General features: G+C 38.7%; 1 protein-coding gene across 1 annotated transcript in view; it reads right to left on the bottom strand.

Annotated features, from left to right (window-relative positions):
- TGDS (TDP-glucose 4,6-dehydratase) overlaps nucleotides 1-16,230 on the bottom strand; it is a 55,873-nt gene that overhangs the window by 20,835 nt on the left and 18,808 nt on the right. Inside the window, exons 3-6 of the mRNA XM_063425775.1 lie at nucleotides 15,184-15,252; nucleotides 8,676-8,766; nucleotides 8,055-8,197; nucleotides 5,683-5,781 (exon numbers count right to left, since the gene is read on the bottom strand). Coding sequence (XP_063281845.1) covers nucleotides 5,683-5,781; nucleotides 8,055-8,197; nucleotides 8,676-8,766; nucleotides 15,184-15,252 — 402 coding nt within the window. The remainder of the gene's footprint in view (nucleotides 1-5,682; nucleotides 5,782-8,054; nucleotides 8,198-8,675; nucleotides 8,767-15,183; nucleotides 15,253-16,230) is intronic.

Genomic DNA, 16,230 nt, shown 5'->3' with positions numbered 1-16,230 from the left:
CCCACAGCACCCCTTACCACCCATTACCCCCACAGCACCCCTTACCCCCACAGCACCCCTTACCCCCACAGCACCCCTACCACCCCTTACCCCCACAGCACCCCTTACCCCCACAGCACCCCTACCACCCCTTACCCCCACAGCACCCCTTACCCCCACAGCACCCCTTACCCCCCCTTACCCCCACAGCACCCCTTACCCCCACAGCACCCCTTACCACCCCTTACCCCCACAGCACCCCTTACCACCCCTTACCCCCACATCACCCCTTACCACCCCTACCACCCACAGCACCCCTACCCGCCCACACACACACAGCACACCCCACACACAATGAGCACACCCCCCACACACTGCACCCCACACACACACAGCCCTCCACACCCTTACACACACACACACTGCACCCCTCAATGCAGTATGTGTGTGTATTCAGCAGTCTGTCTGTATGTGTACTCAGCGGACTGTGTGTGTGTGTATTTAGCGGACTGTGTGTTTATGTATTTAGCTGATGGGGAGTGTGTATTTAGTGGAGGGTGTGTGTGTATGTATTTAGCGGACGATGTGTGTATGTGTTTAGCGGACGGTGTGTGTATGTATTTAGCAGACTGTGAGAATGTGTTCTGCAGTCTGTGTGTATGTATTGCATTTGTTGGAGATACTAATAAATATAAGCTGAATTTTATCTATTTGTATCATTATTTAAAATCTGTATAATTGAACTCTCTGTTGTGTTCTTCTTTTAAAACAAAAGTTGTTAATTAGTTCGGACAACTGTACAAGTTGTTTTTTCTAAACTTAAACCTCAGTATTCAGGTTTAATTGCAGTGTTGGCACTTTGAGGAAAAAAAAGTTGGCATATATTGCGGTTTGGGCACTCGGGCTCAAAAAGGTTCGCCATCACTGCTCTAGGCCAAATGCTGCAACTTTTAATACTCTTAGGCCACGAGGAATAATGTCATAAGCTAAATATTGTTCTAGGGATGTGATTTCCCACCATTGTCGGGTCTCTTTTTCTAATAGACGTTCCAATTGGATACATTTATGATTTAAGGAACTATCCATGGGTCTAGGTCCCCCCCAAACAAGGCATCAATTCTTTGTTTTCTTTCATTTCTCATTTCATCATAAACATTTTGTGAAGCCATGAAGATAATGACAATAATGATATACAATAGTGAAGTGACAAGTTATGTGCAAACAAAAACAAAGTATGATTGACATACTTTAAACCCACCGACTGTAACACAGCAATTGAATACTCAAGCACCCATTACCCTCCGTGGCTTTCCAATATCCCCAAGAGCCAGTTCACTCGGCTCAGAAGAAACTGCAAAGACAATCAGATTTTTTTTGGAACATTCCACAATTGTTAAACAAAGATATGCAGATAAGGGCTATAATGTTGAAAACATGTAGAAGGCAGAAATTGAGATACTAAATTTGGATAGATCACTACTTTTGGAAAATAGAAATAAAAGTGAAGAAGACCTTTTAAAACGGTCCAACACAAATTGAAAAATAAATTCACATGTGGCAATAAAAATAAATATAAAGATACCAACAATAGATTTGAATTCGCCTTTATAACACAATTTAATTCTCAAGCGAGAAGGGTAGAAAAAATACTTAAACACTGGTATATTTTGAAGAGAGATGATATTTTGAAACATATGTTACCCAAATTTCCAACAGTAATTTATAAGAAATCAACCAATTTAAAAAACAAGTTGGCACCTAGCTTACTACCTATAACCTCTCCTTGTAACAATGTCCTTAAGACCCCAATAAATGGTTTTTATAGTTGTGGCCACTGTTCTACATGTAAACATCAGAAAAGGAAAAATAATAATTTCGTGGGAACATATACCAAAAAATACCTACACTATAAAAAAACATGTCCATTGTTCTTCTTCCATTGTTATTTATTTATTACAGTGTGGCTGTGGGGCCCAATATGTGGGCCGCACATCCAGAAAATTACATACTAAAATTCTAGAACACGTCAATAACATACGGAAAAACAAAAATTACCACAGTGTACCAAAACACTGCAACTCATGTCCCCTATTTTGCTGGAATACCTTCCGAGCCTTTGGGATTGATTCAGTCCAATTGGGCTGGAGGGGAGGAGATAAAATGCAGGAGTTGGTCAGAAAGGAAGCTGTATGGATCTTCAATCTTAAAACTTTTCATTTAGGACTCAATCAAGAAATTGATTTACAAGGTCTCATCTAAAAAAGTGTTGTTTTCTTTATGTTTTCTCTTTATGTGATTCTTTATAATTATGTACATACTTTCTCTTTTTTTAATTTTCATATACATGATTATGTTTAATATTGGTAGTAATCTGTTTTACATGACTATGAATGTCACATCTACGATTGTATTCTTTCAATGGATGTTTGTATATATTGTTCAGTGTGATGCATCGGAGCATGATACATATGCACATCGATATATATTTTTATACATGCCAAACTATTCCACCAATATTTGGAGTAATATAGCACGAAACTTATATTCATATTTTACATGATTTTTATATGGGCATACCTATAATTTTTTGGGTATACTTAATTTGTACATGTTTATTATATGGTTTATAATGGGGTTTTATATGTTTTTATTTTAATTTCAATTCTATTTTATTTTTATATATTTTTTACAATTATTTTTATTCATATTTAAATTAATTTCATTTTATTCATTTTATTTTATTATTTACTCTTTATTCTATTCATTTATTTTATTTTATTTCATACATTGTTTGTTATACATATATAATTTTTGTTATATGTGCCCCAGGCTTTAATTGTACAGTGTATGAATTGCTCCGGTGTTATTACTCTGGTTTCTACCCTTTCCTGTGTATCAGACGTTTAGGCGAGTTGTCGCCCTTCGCTTTTTGTCCCTCTTGGGTTGCGGTCTTTTACGTTTACACATGCGCGTCTGTCGCGCGCGAATGCGTTTTACAACCCGGAACTGTCTTTTCATATCTCAAACCACTTCGCACCTTGTTTGTGCGTTCCACGAGTGAAACGCACACTATATAACAAGTGTTCCGGATTATTGGAGATTACCTACAGTGTATATATACCCACAAGGACGAACCCATTGACATCCCTGAAGAAGTCCAGCATCTTATCGGACGAAAAGCGTTGGATTCTTATCTTGTGTATTTTGATTTTATTTGTATTTATTGTTTATTTGGATTTTGCTGCCTCTACACTGCTACCCCTGGATTTCCACTGTGGATGTTTGATAACATCAGCCAGGAGTTCCATGTTTATATGGAGACATGCTTTTTTAATTCTTCTATGTGTAAGTGCAACCAATAAATGTGATTTTGTAATTTTATAACAAACTTCACTATATTCGATTTCCTTTATTTTCATATATCTTACTGGAAGACATACAAGCTCATATTCATTACATTACCCCTGAAAGGGTGAAAAGCCTGATTTCACGTTCGTTTGTGAGTGTATCTAATATTTCACTTACTTTTGTCTTATCTCATACTATTTTACGCTATGTTAGTTGTCTGATTTTTTTCCATACAGACCATATTCACAGATATTCCACCTGAATTCAGGTTGTCCTATTTTATTCATATTTAACGTATTCTGGGTGTTTTCCACTTTTTTTTGTTTGGTTGTATACTTTTATAGGTGGTTGTGAAGTACACCTGGGATTACTTCCAGCTCTACGTTTTATAGATCTTTAGTGTATATACTTTGTTTTTGTTTGCACATAACTTGTTCACAATATAACACGGATTTTGCCCATTATATAGACAGCTTTATTGTGCAGGTTGTCTGTCTTGTGTGGACAACGATATTTAAATAGTACCATTTTCTTAGTGGGCTGAAATTTAAATTTAAGGAAATTTACATGTTTTGCTCTAAGCACTCACAAGTTTATCCAAGGTTCACAATAGCGATTACAGTCCTAATGAAAAAGCTAATAGTTTAAAGACTTCACTTTTGTGAGTTTATTTAGTATTTTATTGTTTTTCTATCAACCCATTATTTCATTAAATGATAGCAAAATGCTGAATCCCAGCTGATAAGCAGTTATTTTCAGTTATGAGGCATGGATAATGTCAGTTTTGATTTAGGCTTATGCTATTTGGGATACAAAGTTCTACATGTTGAGACACATTCTATAGTTTTACTTGGTGATTGTTTCTTATTTAGCACATTGCAGAAGAGTAGCACGTTGTACTTTGATAAATCTCACCTTTTATGAAACATAATCTCGGTTTTATAAAACTACAAAACCATTACACTACATTTCAATCGGTACACATTAGTGATTTCTTCACAGGTCACGCTCCACATGTACTTCCAGGTGGTAATTTTGACTAATGGCTTCTTCAGGGTTACACATCAAAGCATGTATTTAGCGAAACCTGTATGTTTGGCTGCAACCCATTCAATGAAATTTGTAGCTCCTCAAAATGAATAATTGGCCTCTATGTGTCTTCTTTTATAAATCATTTTGTTTGAGTGTTGATGGAACACCTTTTCTAGCCAGGTACATACGTTGCAATAGTAAAGCTAATAAAGAAGGCCAATGCTTCATATTTAACCATTTTGTGTGGTGTCTTTAAGCTTTTATAAAAAGAAAAAGTAGTAATGGGGCTGAACACCAGATAAGATCTTAATTAAGAGTTTATTCCATCAAAGTGTGGACCTGGCAAAATGTAACACTTTGGGGGGGTAATTGCTATATTAATGCTTTGGGTAAGTTGTTGTCATCTGATCGTTGCTGAAATGGAGTATGGAATTCTATTTTCTGCCTAGCAAACAACAAAGGGGTCTTTAACTACTCAATGTTTCAGCATAGTCCTAATGTGTTTTATACAACACTTCCTATAGACTGTAAGCTTGTTTAAGCAGGGTCCTCTTCAACCTATCGTCCCTGTAAGTTTTCTTGTAATTGTCCTATTCATAGTTAAATACCCCTTCTCATAATATTGTTGGCGCTAAATAAATGCCAATAAATAATAATAATAATAATAAAAGATGGGAATACCAGTAGTAGATATTTTGCCAGCACCTTTCAGAAGAGGAGTACATTAGGTGATCCTTGGAATCCTTCTGTAGGACTCCTGAACTCCCTACATGGGCTCAATATCTTTAAAAGGTAGTTCTTTCAAACTCAGCCAAATGTTATTACTGGTTAGACCAACTTCATAAACCTACACTGTAGTACGTAAAAGAAATCACTTGTCATTTATTTAATAGTTACAGCTATGATGACAAATCGTGAATGGAAATAAAGCTTTTTGAGCACACATATTAGACCCTTTGTTGTCTTGCAACTAAAGCCAGCAATATCTTCTTTTGCATAAGGACACAGTCTACCGATTCACCTTGGGGGGCATATTGATTAAAATCAGTCCTGGCTGTATCACATATTTTTTTGTGTTTACTGTGATTACAGGCTCTAACTTTATAAACAATTTTTGATATGAAAGAAATTAATGACAGCTGGTGAACTGCAGAGCAGGTGGTAGAATGTGCTCTATAATCTGAATGTATCCAGCAGTCTAAATAATCCTTTCACACTTCACAACATATGGCTGTGCAATGCTTCATTTCCACACATACCCTCCTGAATAGAGTTAAGACTCCCTGTGCTAATGAATCCTTGGCTGTCTCAATGTCTCCTTACCTTGTATGTTTCCCAGAAAGACAGCACAAAGCTTTCTGCAGCTGCTTTGGACGATGCATATGGATTTGTTGGCCGTTTTGGTGATGTTTCATCAAATTCCTAATGAAATATGAATTTTAAAATATGGCAGTGAGCTGGAGTAAAGTCAAATGCCTGCATAAAAACAGATTCTATGCTAAGAAATTAATCAAAGTTAATTTCCTACAGGGCATCCTTTTTTTTTTTTTTTTAATTCAAACTTTTAGAAACTTTGGAATACAAATGTTTTGCATTTTCTGGAGAAAAGAAAGAAAAAAGAAGAAAATAAAAATAACCAATACAATATGGCACTCTGGTGCAGTGTGTCAGTTTTTAGCAAAATGTAGTCAGGCTTGACAAATTTGTTTGGAATCTAGGAGCCAGCTAAAAAACGTTAGGGGCCAGGTTTTTTAAGGGACACTATAGTCACCAGAACCACTACAGATTAATGTAGTTGTTCTGGTGTCTATAGCCTTTTCAGAGAAAAGGCAGTGTTTACATTGCTGCCTACTACTAAGACCTCTAGTTACAGTCAGACAGACAGCCACTAGAGAGTCCGTTTCAGTGCTCTGCCTAGAGGCGCTGAATGTTACCCATAGAAAACATGCGTAATATCCTCCCAATGCTTTCCTATGGGGAAGCATTGGCTTAGCCAAGATTATTAAGATCTCAGCTATGGAGGCGGGACAAGCAATGGCAAAACCAGCACGGTGTGGGAAAAAAGGAGAGTATAAACACCAATCATGTGATCAGAGGGGGGCAGGTACCTAAACAGACATATACACATACATACATACACACACACACACACACACACACACTTTCTCTAACACTCACAAATTTACAGGGCTCGAGTCCTGCAGGAACGCGTGGGAACGGCGTTCCTACACTTTTATTACAGCAGGATCGCCATTCCCGTTGCTCCTGCAGGAACTCAGGGGGCGGCAAAAAATGCCGACCCCAAATGCCCCCCTGCCCCCTCCATCATGTGGGGGGCCCAAGAGGTGGCCTGATGGCATCCCCTGGCAGGCGCCTGCCTCCTTGTAGGACGCGGCGAGGGAGCGGTGTTCTCCCAGCTCTGCTCCCTCTCGCTCCGTTTGATGCCGGGAGCCGGAATATGACGTCATATTCCAGCTCCCAGCATCAGTAGACAGGCCGCGCGGCGACAGGCAGCACAGAGGATACAGCTCCCTCGCCGCGTCTGACAGGGAGACGGGCGCCCGCCGCACTGAAGCCCCACTGGACCCCAGGAACAGGTCCACGCCAGCTCTCCAGGTAAGGAGGCTGGGTGGACTTTTTTAAATTATAAAAAGCAATAATAATTTGTGAGTGTGTGTGTGTGCGTGCATGTGTTTATATAGGCACACGAGTGTATTTTTTATTTTATTTTTTCCTTGGGCAAGTTCCCACACTTTATTCCCCAGGACTTGACCCCTGCAAATTTATATTTTTAATTCTAATCCACCCAGCCTCCCTACCTTTGGAAGATCTGAGTGGACTTTCCCTGGGGTCCAGTGGGGCTGGTATTCCTGTGTGCGAGGGAGCAGTGATCTTCCTGCAGCTCCTTTCTGCTCCCTCGCACTGTCTGCAGTGATGCCGGGGCCGAAATGACTTAGAATACATACACAGCGTGAGGGAGCAGAGAGGAGCTGCAGGAAGATCACTGCTCCTTAAGCCAGCCACCTCCATACAGTCCAGGGCGGCTGGCTATAAAGTTTTCCAAGCCGGCCACCCTAGGCTGTATTGAGACGGCCAGCTTAGGAAACTACAACGCTCCCTGAGCCGGTTGACTCCATGCTCCCGCGGGCGGGCAGCCAGCCAGCTTCATTGGCCAGCCGACCACTTTAGGTAAAAGGCTGACAAATCCCAGGCGTGGGATTTGTCGAGCCCTGATATAAGTGATCACTGACCTTTCTGATCTAGTTATTTCTAAAGATGTAATACAGATTAAACTTGACAAAATTGTACATAATTAAATTAGTAAATCCCACAAACTACAGAATTAAGTATTGGAACCCACATAACTCTAGTGACACTGAAGGCATATATACATAAAACGAAGACTAAATAGAAAAATAAAAAGCTGGATCAGAAGAGAAAGAGATGACAACAATTACGGAGGATTTCCTAGAGTTATTCTGAAGATTTCTGTATTTATATATACACACATTGTTATTGGATGACACCCAGAACCTAATTAACCATTATAGTGTTGCGTATAAAATAATGTGTTAACAGTGATCAAATTCATATTAGTGAACATTCAAATACATACCACTTGACAGGATAGAACACAAAAAGTCAACAAAGCTGATCATTTTTAAAATGTCATTAAAATTTACTAGGATTCTTACCTCATCCAAACTACCACCATAAACTTCGTCTGTGCTTACATAGACAAACCTTTCTACCCCAGCTTCATGAGCATGAGTGAGTAGAATGTGTGTGCCATAACTGTTCACAAAAGCAAATTTAAAGGAATTCAAAAATGAAAGATCTAAAACAGAACACAAACAAAAGCTTAGTGAAGTTTACATACAACATCCCATATATTGGTTGATGTATTAACATTCAATTAATTTTAGACCATGTTTATTTGAACTTTAGTTTTGCTGATTCAATATGGTTTACTTATCAGATAGATGATAGTTTATATTTCATTGGTTTGCCATTTTGTTGTATTTATTTTTATCACTGTGATTTGCTTTGGTTTACTTAAATACTAGTTGTATGCAAAACTGTTATTTCTATATTTCACAGATTCACAGATTCAACAAATATGCAAAAAAAACGAAATAAATTTATTTGCTCATTCTAGCATGTGTGCTTGTATGGAAGCATGTTTGGAAGCATAATTGGAAGAATTATTTAGAAAGCATTAAGCATGGTTTACTGCCAAAAGATTACAACATTTGCAATTATTTGTACACATCATTATTAAACTGTATACGCACATTTGCAATAAGAGTCCTTACCTACATGGGTTTGTGCAGCAAAATGCAATACAACATCAATATTTTCTGTATCGAAGAGATGCTTTATAAATTGTGAGTCACAGATATCACCCTGAGGAGATTTAAAATGATTAAATCAGTGTAGAGATCGCAGATATAAAAATACAAATATTTTGTATGCTTTAACAGACTGTGGTAAGCAGACAGTCATGCTAGTTTACTGTAAAGTGTGCATATCTGATGAAAGGAATGACTTGATTTGAAAGACGTGATTTAAGTGTTTAACTGAATGTGAAATTACGGAACAAATGATTGTTCGTTGCAAATTATGTGGTAGATTTCAGTTGCATACACTGTAAAATTAATAATTGAGAAAGAAGTAATGGAGTACTCTGATTTTATGGAATATTTCTGTAGGGTACATGGGTCACACAAAAAGTCCTTAAAATGATATGAAGGGAATCATTTACAGTTCTGCAAACAGAGCGAGTATAAAAATCAAGGCACAACTAATGCAATGAACCTACCATGACTATAACCCACGCAAACAGAAAGACAGAATGATCTTATAGAATTCTTGTCAACATCATTGGCGGCTCTAGACTTTGTGAGGCCTTGGGTGAAACTCAAACACAAGGCACCCACTAACGCACAAAGGACAAAAAAACCCACAAAAAACAGGGTTTGTATTTTGTGTGTGTGTGTGTGTGTGTGTATGAGGAGCTGTAGTTATATTGCACTGTGTGTGTGAAAAGCTGTATTTAGATTGAAGGCCGGGCTTGCAGCACTGGATACAGAGAGTCAGTCTCTGTATTCATTGTTCAGAGGCTTGCAGTGTCGCAGCGCACTGTGTCAGTGCGTTGTGAGCTCTATGATGGCAGTTATGGCATAATTTGCAAACAAAATTAATTTGCAATAATGTGAAACGTTTATACACGATTGCTGGGTATAGTTACATAGCCTGGCAGTCGTGTATTCATAAGTGTCAGTGTGAAGGGGATATTGGAAACAAAAATAAAAAATTTGGTTGAGAAAAAAATGCGCTTAAAAAAATAAAAAATAAATGTAAAAAAAATTAAATTACATATAAGAAAAGAAGGTCATCAACATTTTCCTTACATAATCTAGAATCCCTTCCACATAAATATTATCCTATATAATATATATGTGTTGACCCTTGTATTGTATATGTATTTATATTATAAATGTTTCCACTTTACCTTTGCATTGTCCATACCATACCACTCTCACATTGCAGCCATAGACACATACTAATACATGCACAAACTCTGTGCATCAGTGTGTTTCTGTGTATATATGTGCGTGTATCAAAGACACACATAGAAAAATACATCAGTGTGTATTTCTGTGTGTGTCTGGAATGGTCTACGTGTGTATATGCCTGAGATGGTGTGACAGGGTAAGTGTGGCATGGTTGTGGGGGTTTAGAATCACAAGGTTGGGGTGAATGTGGCATGGTTGGAGAAGGGGAATGTGACAGGATTAAGGAGGGTGAGTGTGGTAGAGTGTAACATGACTAGAGGCGCTAATGTGAGTGGCATTGTTGGAGGGGTTAATGTTACAGGATGAGTGGGGCAGGGTAAAGGGGGGGTGAGTAACAGAGTTGGGGGGTGAGTGTGACAGAATTAGGGGGTTACTGTAATAGGGTGAATGTGGCAGAGTGAGGGCAGGTGAGTCTGCTAAGCTTGGAGAGTGTGAGAGTGACAGGAACAGGAGGGGTTAATGTGAGTATGCCTGGTCAAAGGGGCTGACAGTGTGTGTGGGGGTGATGACCGTCTATTTGGGTGAGGTGACAGTGTGTGAGAGGGGGAGACAGTGCCTTGATAGTTGGTCTGCAGATCATGTGGTTAGTGTCTTGCGAGCTCTGGAAGTGACAGAGTGCGCAACAGTACACATCTGCAGCTCTACACCCATCGGAGCTGCACACTGAAGGCTGTGGCCTCTACATGCAGACAGAATGAAAGGGCTTTGCACCCGGCAGCATAATGGGCAAGCCGCCAGGCCTCCTCCTGTTGTCAGGCCCTTGGTCGTGGGCAGAGGATCCGACAGGTCACTGCGCTCTAAGGTGATTTAGGTGGCCACGAGGCTCCAGTCAGCGTGAGGCATTAGGCGGCTGCCTAAATTGCCTAATTAGACAGTCGCATCTGGTCAACATTGATTATTTATCTGCACCCAGTGTAGCAAACCAGTGTGCAATATTTATATATTATTGTTTATATTGGAGCACAGAGTATCACTGTATGAAATCACTACACCCTCATCTTTCAAACCACAGCACAGTTTACTAGAGATCACGGTCTGTGTGTGCACGGATATGACTAAATTTTGCATTGTTGAGAATACATGCTTAATGCAGTCTTGTTCATAAACACATGGTTATATCAGTTCAGTTGACCTTATGTTTCCAAATAATCCTGCATTTAAATGTACTGTAGCTTGGGAAAACAACGAACAGATGCTGGTAACAGAACAAAGTCTATAGAACGATTACCTACATATATTTCACATTTCAACTATGCATCTCTATGATGTTTGTATGGGACCACAAGATTTCCAACAAATAAACAGACAGAGTTAATCAAATGTCTATTTATTTCAAATCCACTAAAAAGAACAAGGATAGAAATTGAAGGGACATTATGCTCACCAGAACAACTACAGCTTATTGTAGTGGTTCTGGTGAGTATAATATATTTGTTTACAGGCTTTTTGCTGTAAACATTTCAAAGAAAAGTTGGTGTTTACATTACACCCTATGGATACCTCCACTGGCCACTCCTCGATGGTTACAAGAGGTGCTTCCTGATGTAGTGCTGCAGATTGCCAGATTTGCCCTAAAAACATTATTTTATACTTTCACATTAGCAATATCGATTCCATCAAAAATCTGAGTGCCATTCGTTTTAGGAGTGCACCAGCACACATGCTCTACCAATCAATAATGCCCAAATGTGGACTTAAAGTGACACTTTTTTTATCTTAGGGGTCATACTTTTCCTCTTCTCACTTTCCTATTTTAATATTATTTTCTTTTTTTTATTATTATTATTATTATTATTATTATTATTGCTGAATCTCAACATCTGTGCGCCCCCATCTTGTTCTCCTCTTTCCACAATGTCTTCACTTCTGTGATATTTTTATTCCATTAGGATGGCAACTGATATGGTGCACAGTGAAATTCTGTCAGATTACCAAAGATCTGGAATCACATAAAATAACATAGTTCCTACTTTTTTCTGATGAATTTCAAAAAATAAAAACTTGGGGAAATAGGATAGGGGAAAAGTATCTGCAAAAACAAACAAACCTGCAACTACCATATTAGCAAGCTGGCTAGCAGAGAGCCAGACCATAGGTGCCCATAGGGCATCCTCTGTGTCAATCCTCTTGAAAATTATTTGACATAGAATCAGGGGATGGGGCTAGGGACACACTGGCACCGTTGCCCTACAGCGGGCTGTAGTGGTTTTGGCACTTAGACAGGTCCGTCGTGTCCTATAGGCGACTTAGGAATTTATGGGGCGCACCAAATTTCAGTGACCAGCAGGAGAGCACTAAGGGACAGGAGGGGAGAACACTGAGTGAGAGAAGGGAAGGGGAGAGCACTATGAAAAAATAAAATAAAAAAAATAAAAGAGCTGCTCCCCTCTCAGTCCCTATCCTACCCCACAAACCCTCTCCTTTACACTACAGACACACACAATGCATCCATACACAGACACACCAAAACACACAATGCATTCCTTACGTGCGCACACACACACACACACACACACAGAAACATAAGATGCATCCCTTACACAAACACACACACTACTTCCCTTACACAAATTGGTAAAATCCCCTACATTCCATAAGAACACACACACACTACATCCTCTACAATAACACATCCCTTACACACATACACTCCACTCCACTCCACTCCCTGTGAGAGAAATCATGGGTGGGCCATGTAGGTCAAAAGTAAAGACAAAAGTCAATGGGACCTGATGGAATACACCCAAAGCTATTAAAAGAGCTTAGTGGTGTACTAGCAAAACCATTAACAGATTTATTTAACCAATCATTGTTAACAGGAGTAGTCCAAGAAGATTGGAAGTAGGCGAATGTTGTGCCCATTCACAAGAAAGGTAATAGGGAGGAGTCGGGCAACTATAGACCAGGAAGCCTTACTTCAGTAGTGGGGGAATTAACGGAAACCATGTTAAAGCATAGGTTTGTTGAACATCTAAAAACACATGGATTTCAAGATCAGAGACAACATGGGTTTACTTCAGGGAGATCATGCCAAACTCTACTTATTGATTTTTTTTTTGATTGGGTAACTAAAATTATAGATCAAGGTGGTGCAGTAGACATTGCTTACCTAGATTTCAGTAAGGGTTTTGACACTGTTGCACATAGAAGGCTTATCAATAAACTGTAATGTTTAAGTTTGGATTCCAATATCGTTGAATGGGTAAGGCAGTGGCTTAGTGACAGGCAACAGAGGATTGTAGTCAATGGAGTATATTCGAAGCTTGGGCTTGTCACCAGTGGGGTACCTCAGGGATCTGTACTTGGACCCATTCTCTTTAATATTTTTATTAGTGATATTGCAGAAGGTCTTTATGGTAAGGCATGTCTTTTTGCTGATGATACTAAGATATGTAACAGGGTTGTTCCAGGAAGTACTCATGCCATTGTACAGAACACTGGTGAGACCTCACTTGGAGTATTGTACGCAGTACTAGAGACCGTATTTTCAGAAGGATATTGATACCTTAGAGAGAGTTCAGAGAAGGGCTACTAAACTGGTTCATGGATTGCAGGATAAAACTTACCAGGAAAGGTTAAAGGATCTTAACATGTATAGCTTGGAGGAAAGACGAGACAGGGGGGATATGATAGAAACATTTAAATACATAAAGGGAATCAACACAGTAAAGGAGGAGACTATATTTAAAAGAAGAAAAACTACCACAACAAGAGGACATAGTCTTAAATTAGAGGGACAAGGTTTAAAAATTAATATCAGGAAGTATTACTTTACTGAGAGGGAAGTGGATGCATGGAATAGCCTTCCAGCGGAAGTGGTAGAGGTTAACACAGTAAAGGAGTTTAAGCATGCATGGGATAGGCATAAGGCTATCCTAACTATAAGATAAGGCCAGGGACTAATGAAAGTATTTAGAAAATTGGGCAGACTAGATGGGCCGATGGGTTCTTATCTGCCGTCACATTCTATGTTTCTATGTTTAGGTGAATTTATGGGTGGGCCTTGTAGGCACTCACGGTCAAGCCCTGGGGGCACAGACCATGAGCTGTGTAAGGGGATCCAAAAAATGGACCTGCTTCCTGTTCGTTAATTGTTGTGAGCACTGTTACAAACAAACAGTCTCCAGAGAGCCTCTTCTACACCAGACCTGTGGAGCCAGACTGCAGCCTGAGCCCATCATCATCCTCTCGTTCTCATCTGGTGGTAAGTAGTCAATCCAATATATTATTAGTGGCACTAATCTTTAATTTACCTCACATTAAAGGGCCACTATAGTCACCAGAAGCACTACAGCTTAATGTAGTGGTTCTGGTGTCTATAGCCTGTGCCTGCAGGCTTTTTAATGTAAACACACTGCCTTTTCAGATAAAAGACACTTTGTGCAGAGTCAGCTTTGGCCCATATGGCAGAACATTTGGGTGGGGCATTGTGAGGTCACGTGGTGGGCAGGACATATGGTCGGGGCGGCAAATTTTTGTAAAAAATAAATAAAAAAATCAAACTCTAAGATTGGTCCCATTCACGTGCCTTGACTTATAAGTATATATATATATATATATATATAAAAGCAGGGATGGGAAATATTTTTACAAAGTAAAACGTACACACTACACCTCTATAAAGCGCTCAGCAGAATGAAAATACCTTCATTCTTGACTAAAATGGTTGGATAAAAATGTTCATTCTATCTATATCAATTTCCTGAACTAACTATGTACTATAGGGATTTTAGAACAGGGGACTGAACATCCAATGGCTAATTCACAGGCATATAAATTATATGTAACAGGGGTTTGGCACTTGTGTTAACTATTAAATTACTTCCTCAACCAAAACTCTGAAGCAGTCATACTCTGTCAACACTTGGCACACATCACACAGAGATCAGCGAAACCTATGCAATTTTCTGTCATATTTCCCTATTTCTTAGGCAGAGAAATTTTTAAATAATAAAGAAATATAAATTTTTAAATGTGCCTTCCAAAGTGGACATTTATTTGGAAAATTGTTGTTTGATAAAATATTTTGTTTTCTCCAGAAGACATCAAACTGCTTTTAACTGTAAACATTTGCATGTTAGTGGTTACTTCTTCACACCTTCACACCTGACCATGAACTGGCTTTGCTAAATTAATAAAAGTACAATTTAGGGCCAAATTTAGAGATCATTTATGACTGTTGCATTTAGGAAGCACACACTCAGTCCTGAGTGAATAACGCATATTACGCTGCACTGTATATTACCTGCAAAAACTTGTAATTTGGTCGATGAGCCACAGCTTCAAGATTCTTCAAACTTGCACAGTAATCAAGCTGAAGAAAACAGCAATGAAACATTAAGATACTATTAAAAGCAAATATATGACGCATAAATAATAAAAGTTTTTTTCTAACTTTTAGAAATGTACAATTAACAGTTATTCAGTATGCACACAGGTGCATGGAGAAAAAAAAAAAAAGTTTCCAGCGCTCTTCCCAAATCCCTATGCTGATTTAAATGAAATGGAGGTTATTTAGTTACTCCAATGGCCATTAGATGGAAGCTCACCTGCCACGTCAAGGCAAATGTATCACATGGGAATTAACAAATTGTCTCTTTAGTGAAATGCTGTATATAAAGAAAAGCAGTTCTAAACTAAAAAGACAAAATACTGCAAGGACTAAAATATGGTTTTCAAATAACATCTTGGCAAAAAAAAAAAAACCACACACACACACAATAAGTTTGCCATAAACGAAGTGTAAACATTACATGACTTTGCGTTTAGGAAGGTATTTAGGAAGGCTGTGCAAGTCACATGCAGGGAGGTATAGCTAGGTCTGCATAAACAACGTGATTTAACTCCTTAATGGCAGATGATGCATTGAGACTGCAGGGGCATTAAGCCAATGTTGTTTTTTGGGATTATAGTGTCCCTTTAAGTCTTTTCAGGTTGCATAATACATTATCTCTAGCAATAGTATTCAATTTAGCAAGTAAAGTTTATTGTATGTAGAGAATCGTTGTGTTAATGTGTTTTATGAAAATTCAATGCATTTTGTAGGTCTGAGCGTAGTTTTGACATGTAGGCCTGGGGGTTGAAATGCAGAGCAGCAGATCTTTGAGCCTCTGACATATACTTTGAAAGTTGCCCAAAGAATGCTTTCACTTATCTTCTATTTTCGTCAAAGAAAAACCTATTGTCTTCTTCTAATTCCTTAACTATCAATTTGTCACAGAGGAGGCTGTTTGCGCGCCACCATTAATTTAGCATAAATCATTATATTTAGCAAAAACTGGGAAGTGGTCAG

This window comes from Pelobates fuscus, chromosome 1 (assembly GCF_036172605.1).
Source record: "Pelobates fuscus isolate aPelFus1 chromosome 1, aPelFus1.pri, whole genome shotgun sequence".
NCBI classification, from domain to species: Eukaryota; Metazoa; Chordata; class Amphibia; order Anura; family Pelobatidae; genus Pelobates; species Pelobates fuscus.
The sequence above is the reverse complement of the archived record's forward strand: the minus strand, read 5'-3'. Positions and strand labels throughout refer to the sequence as shown.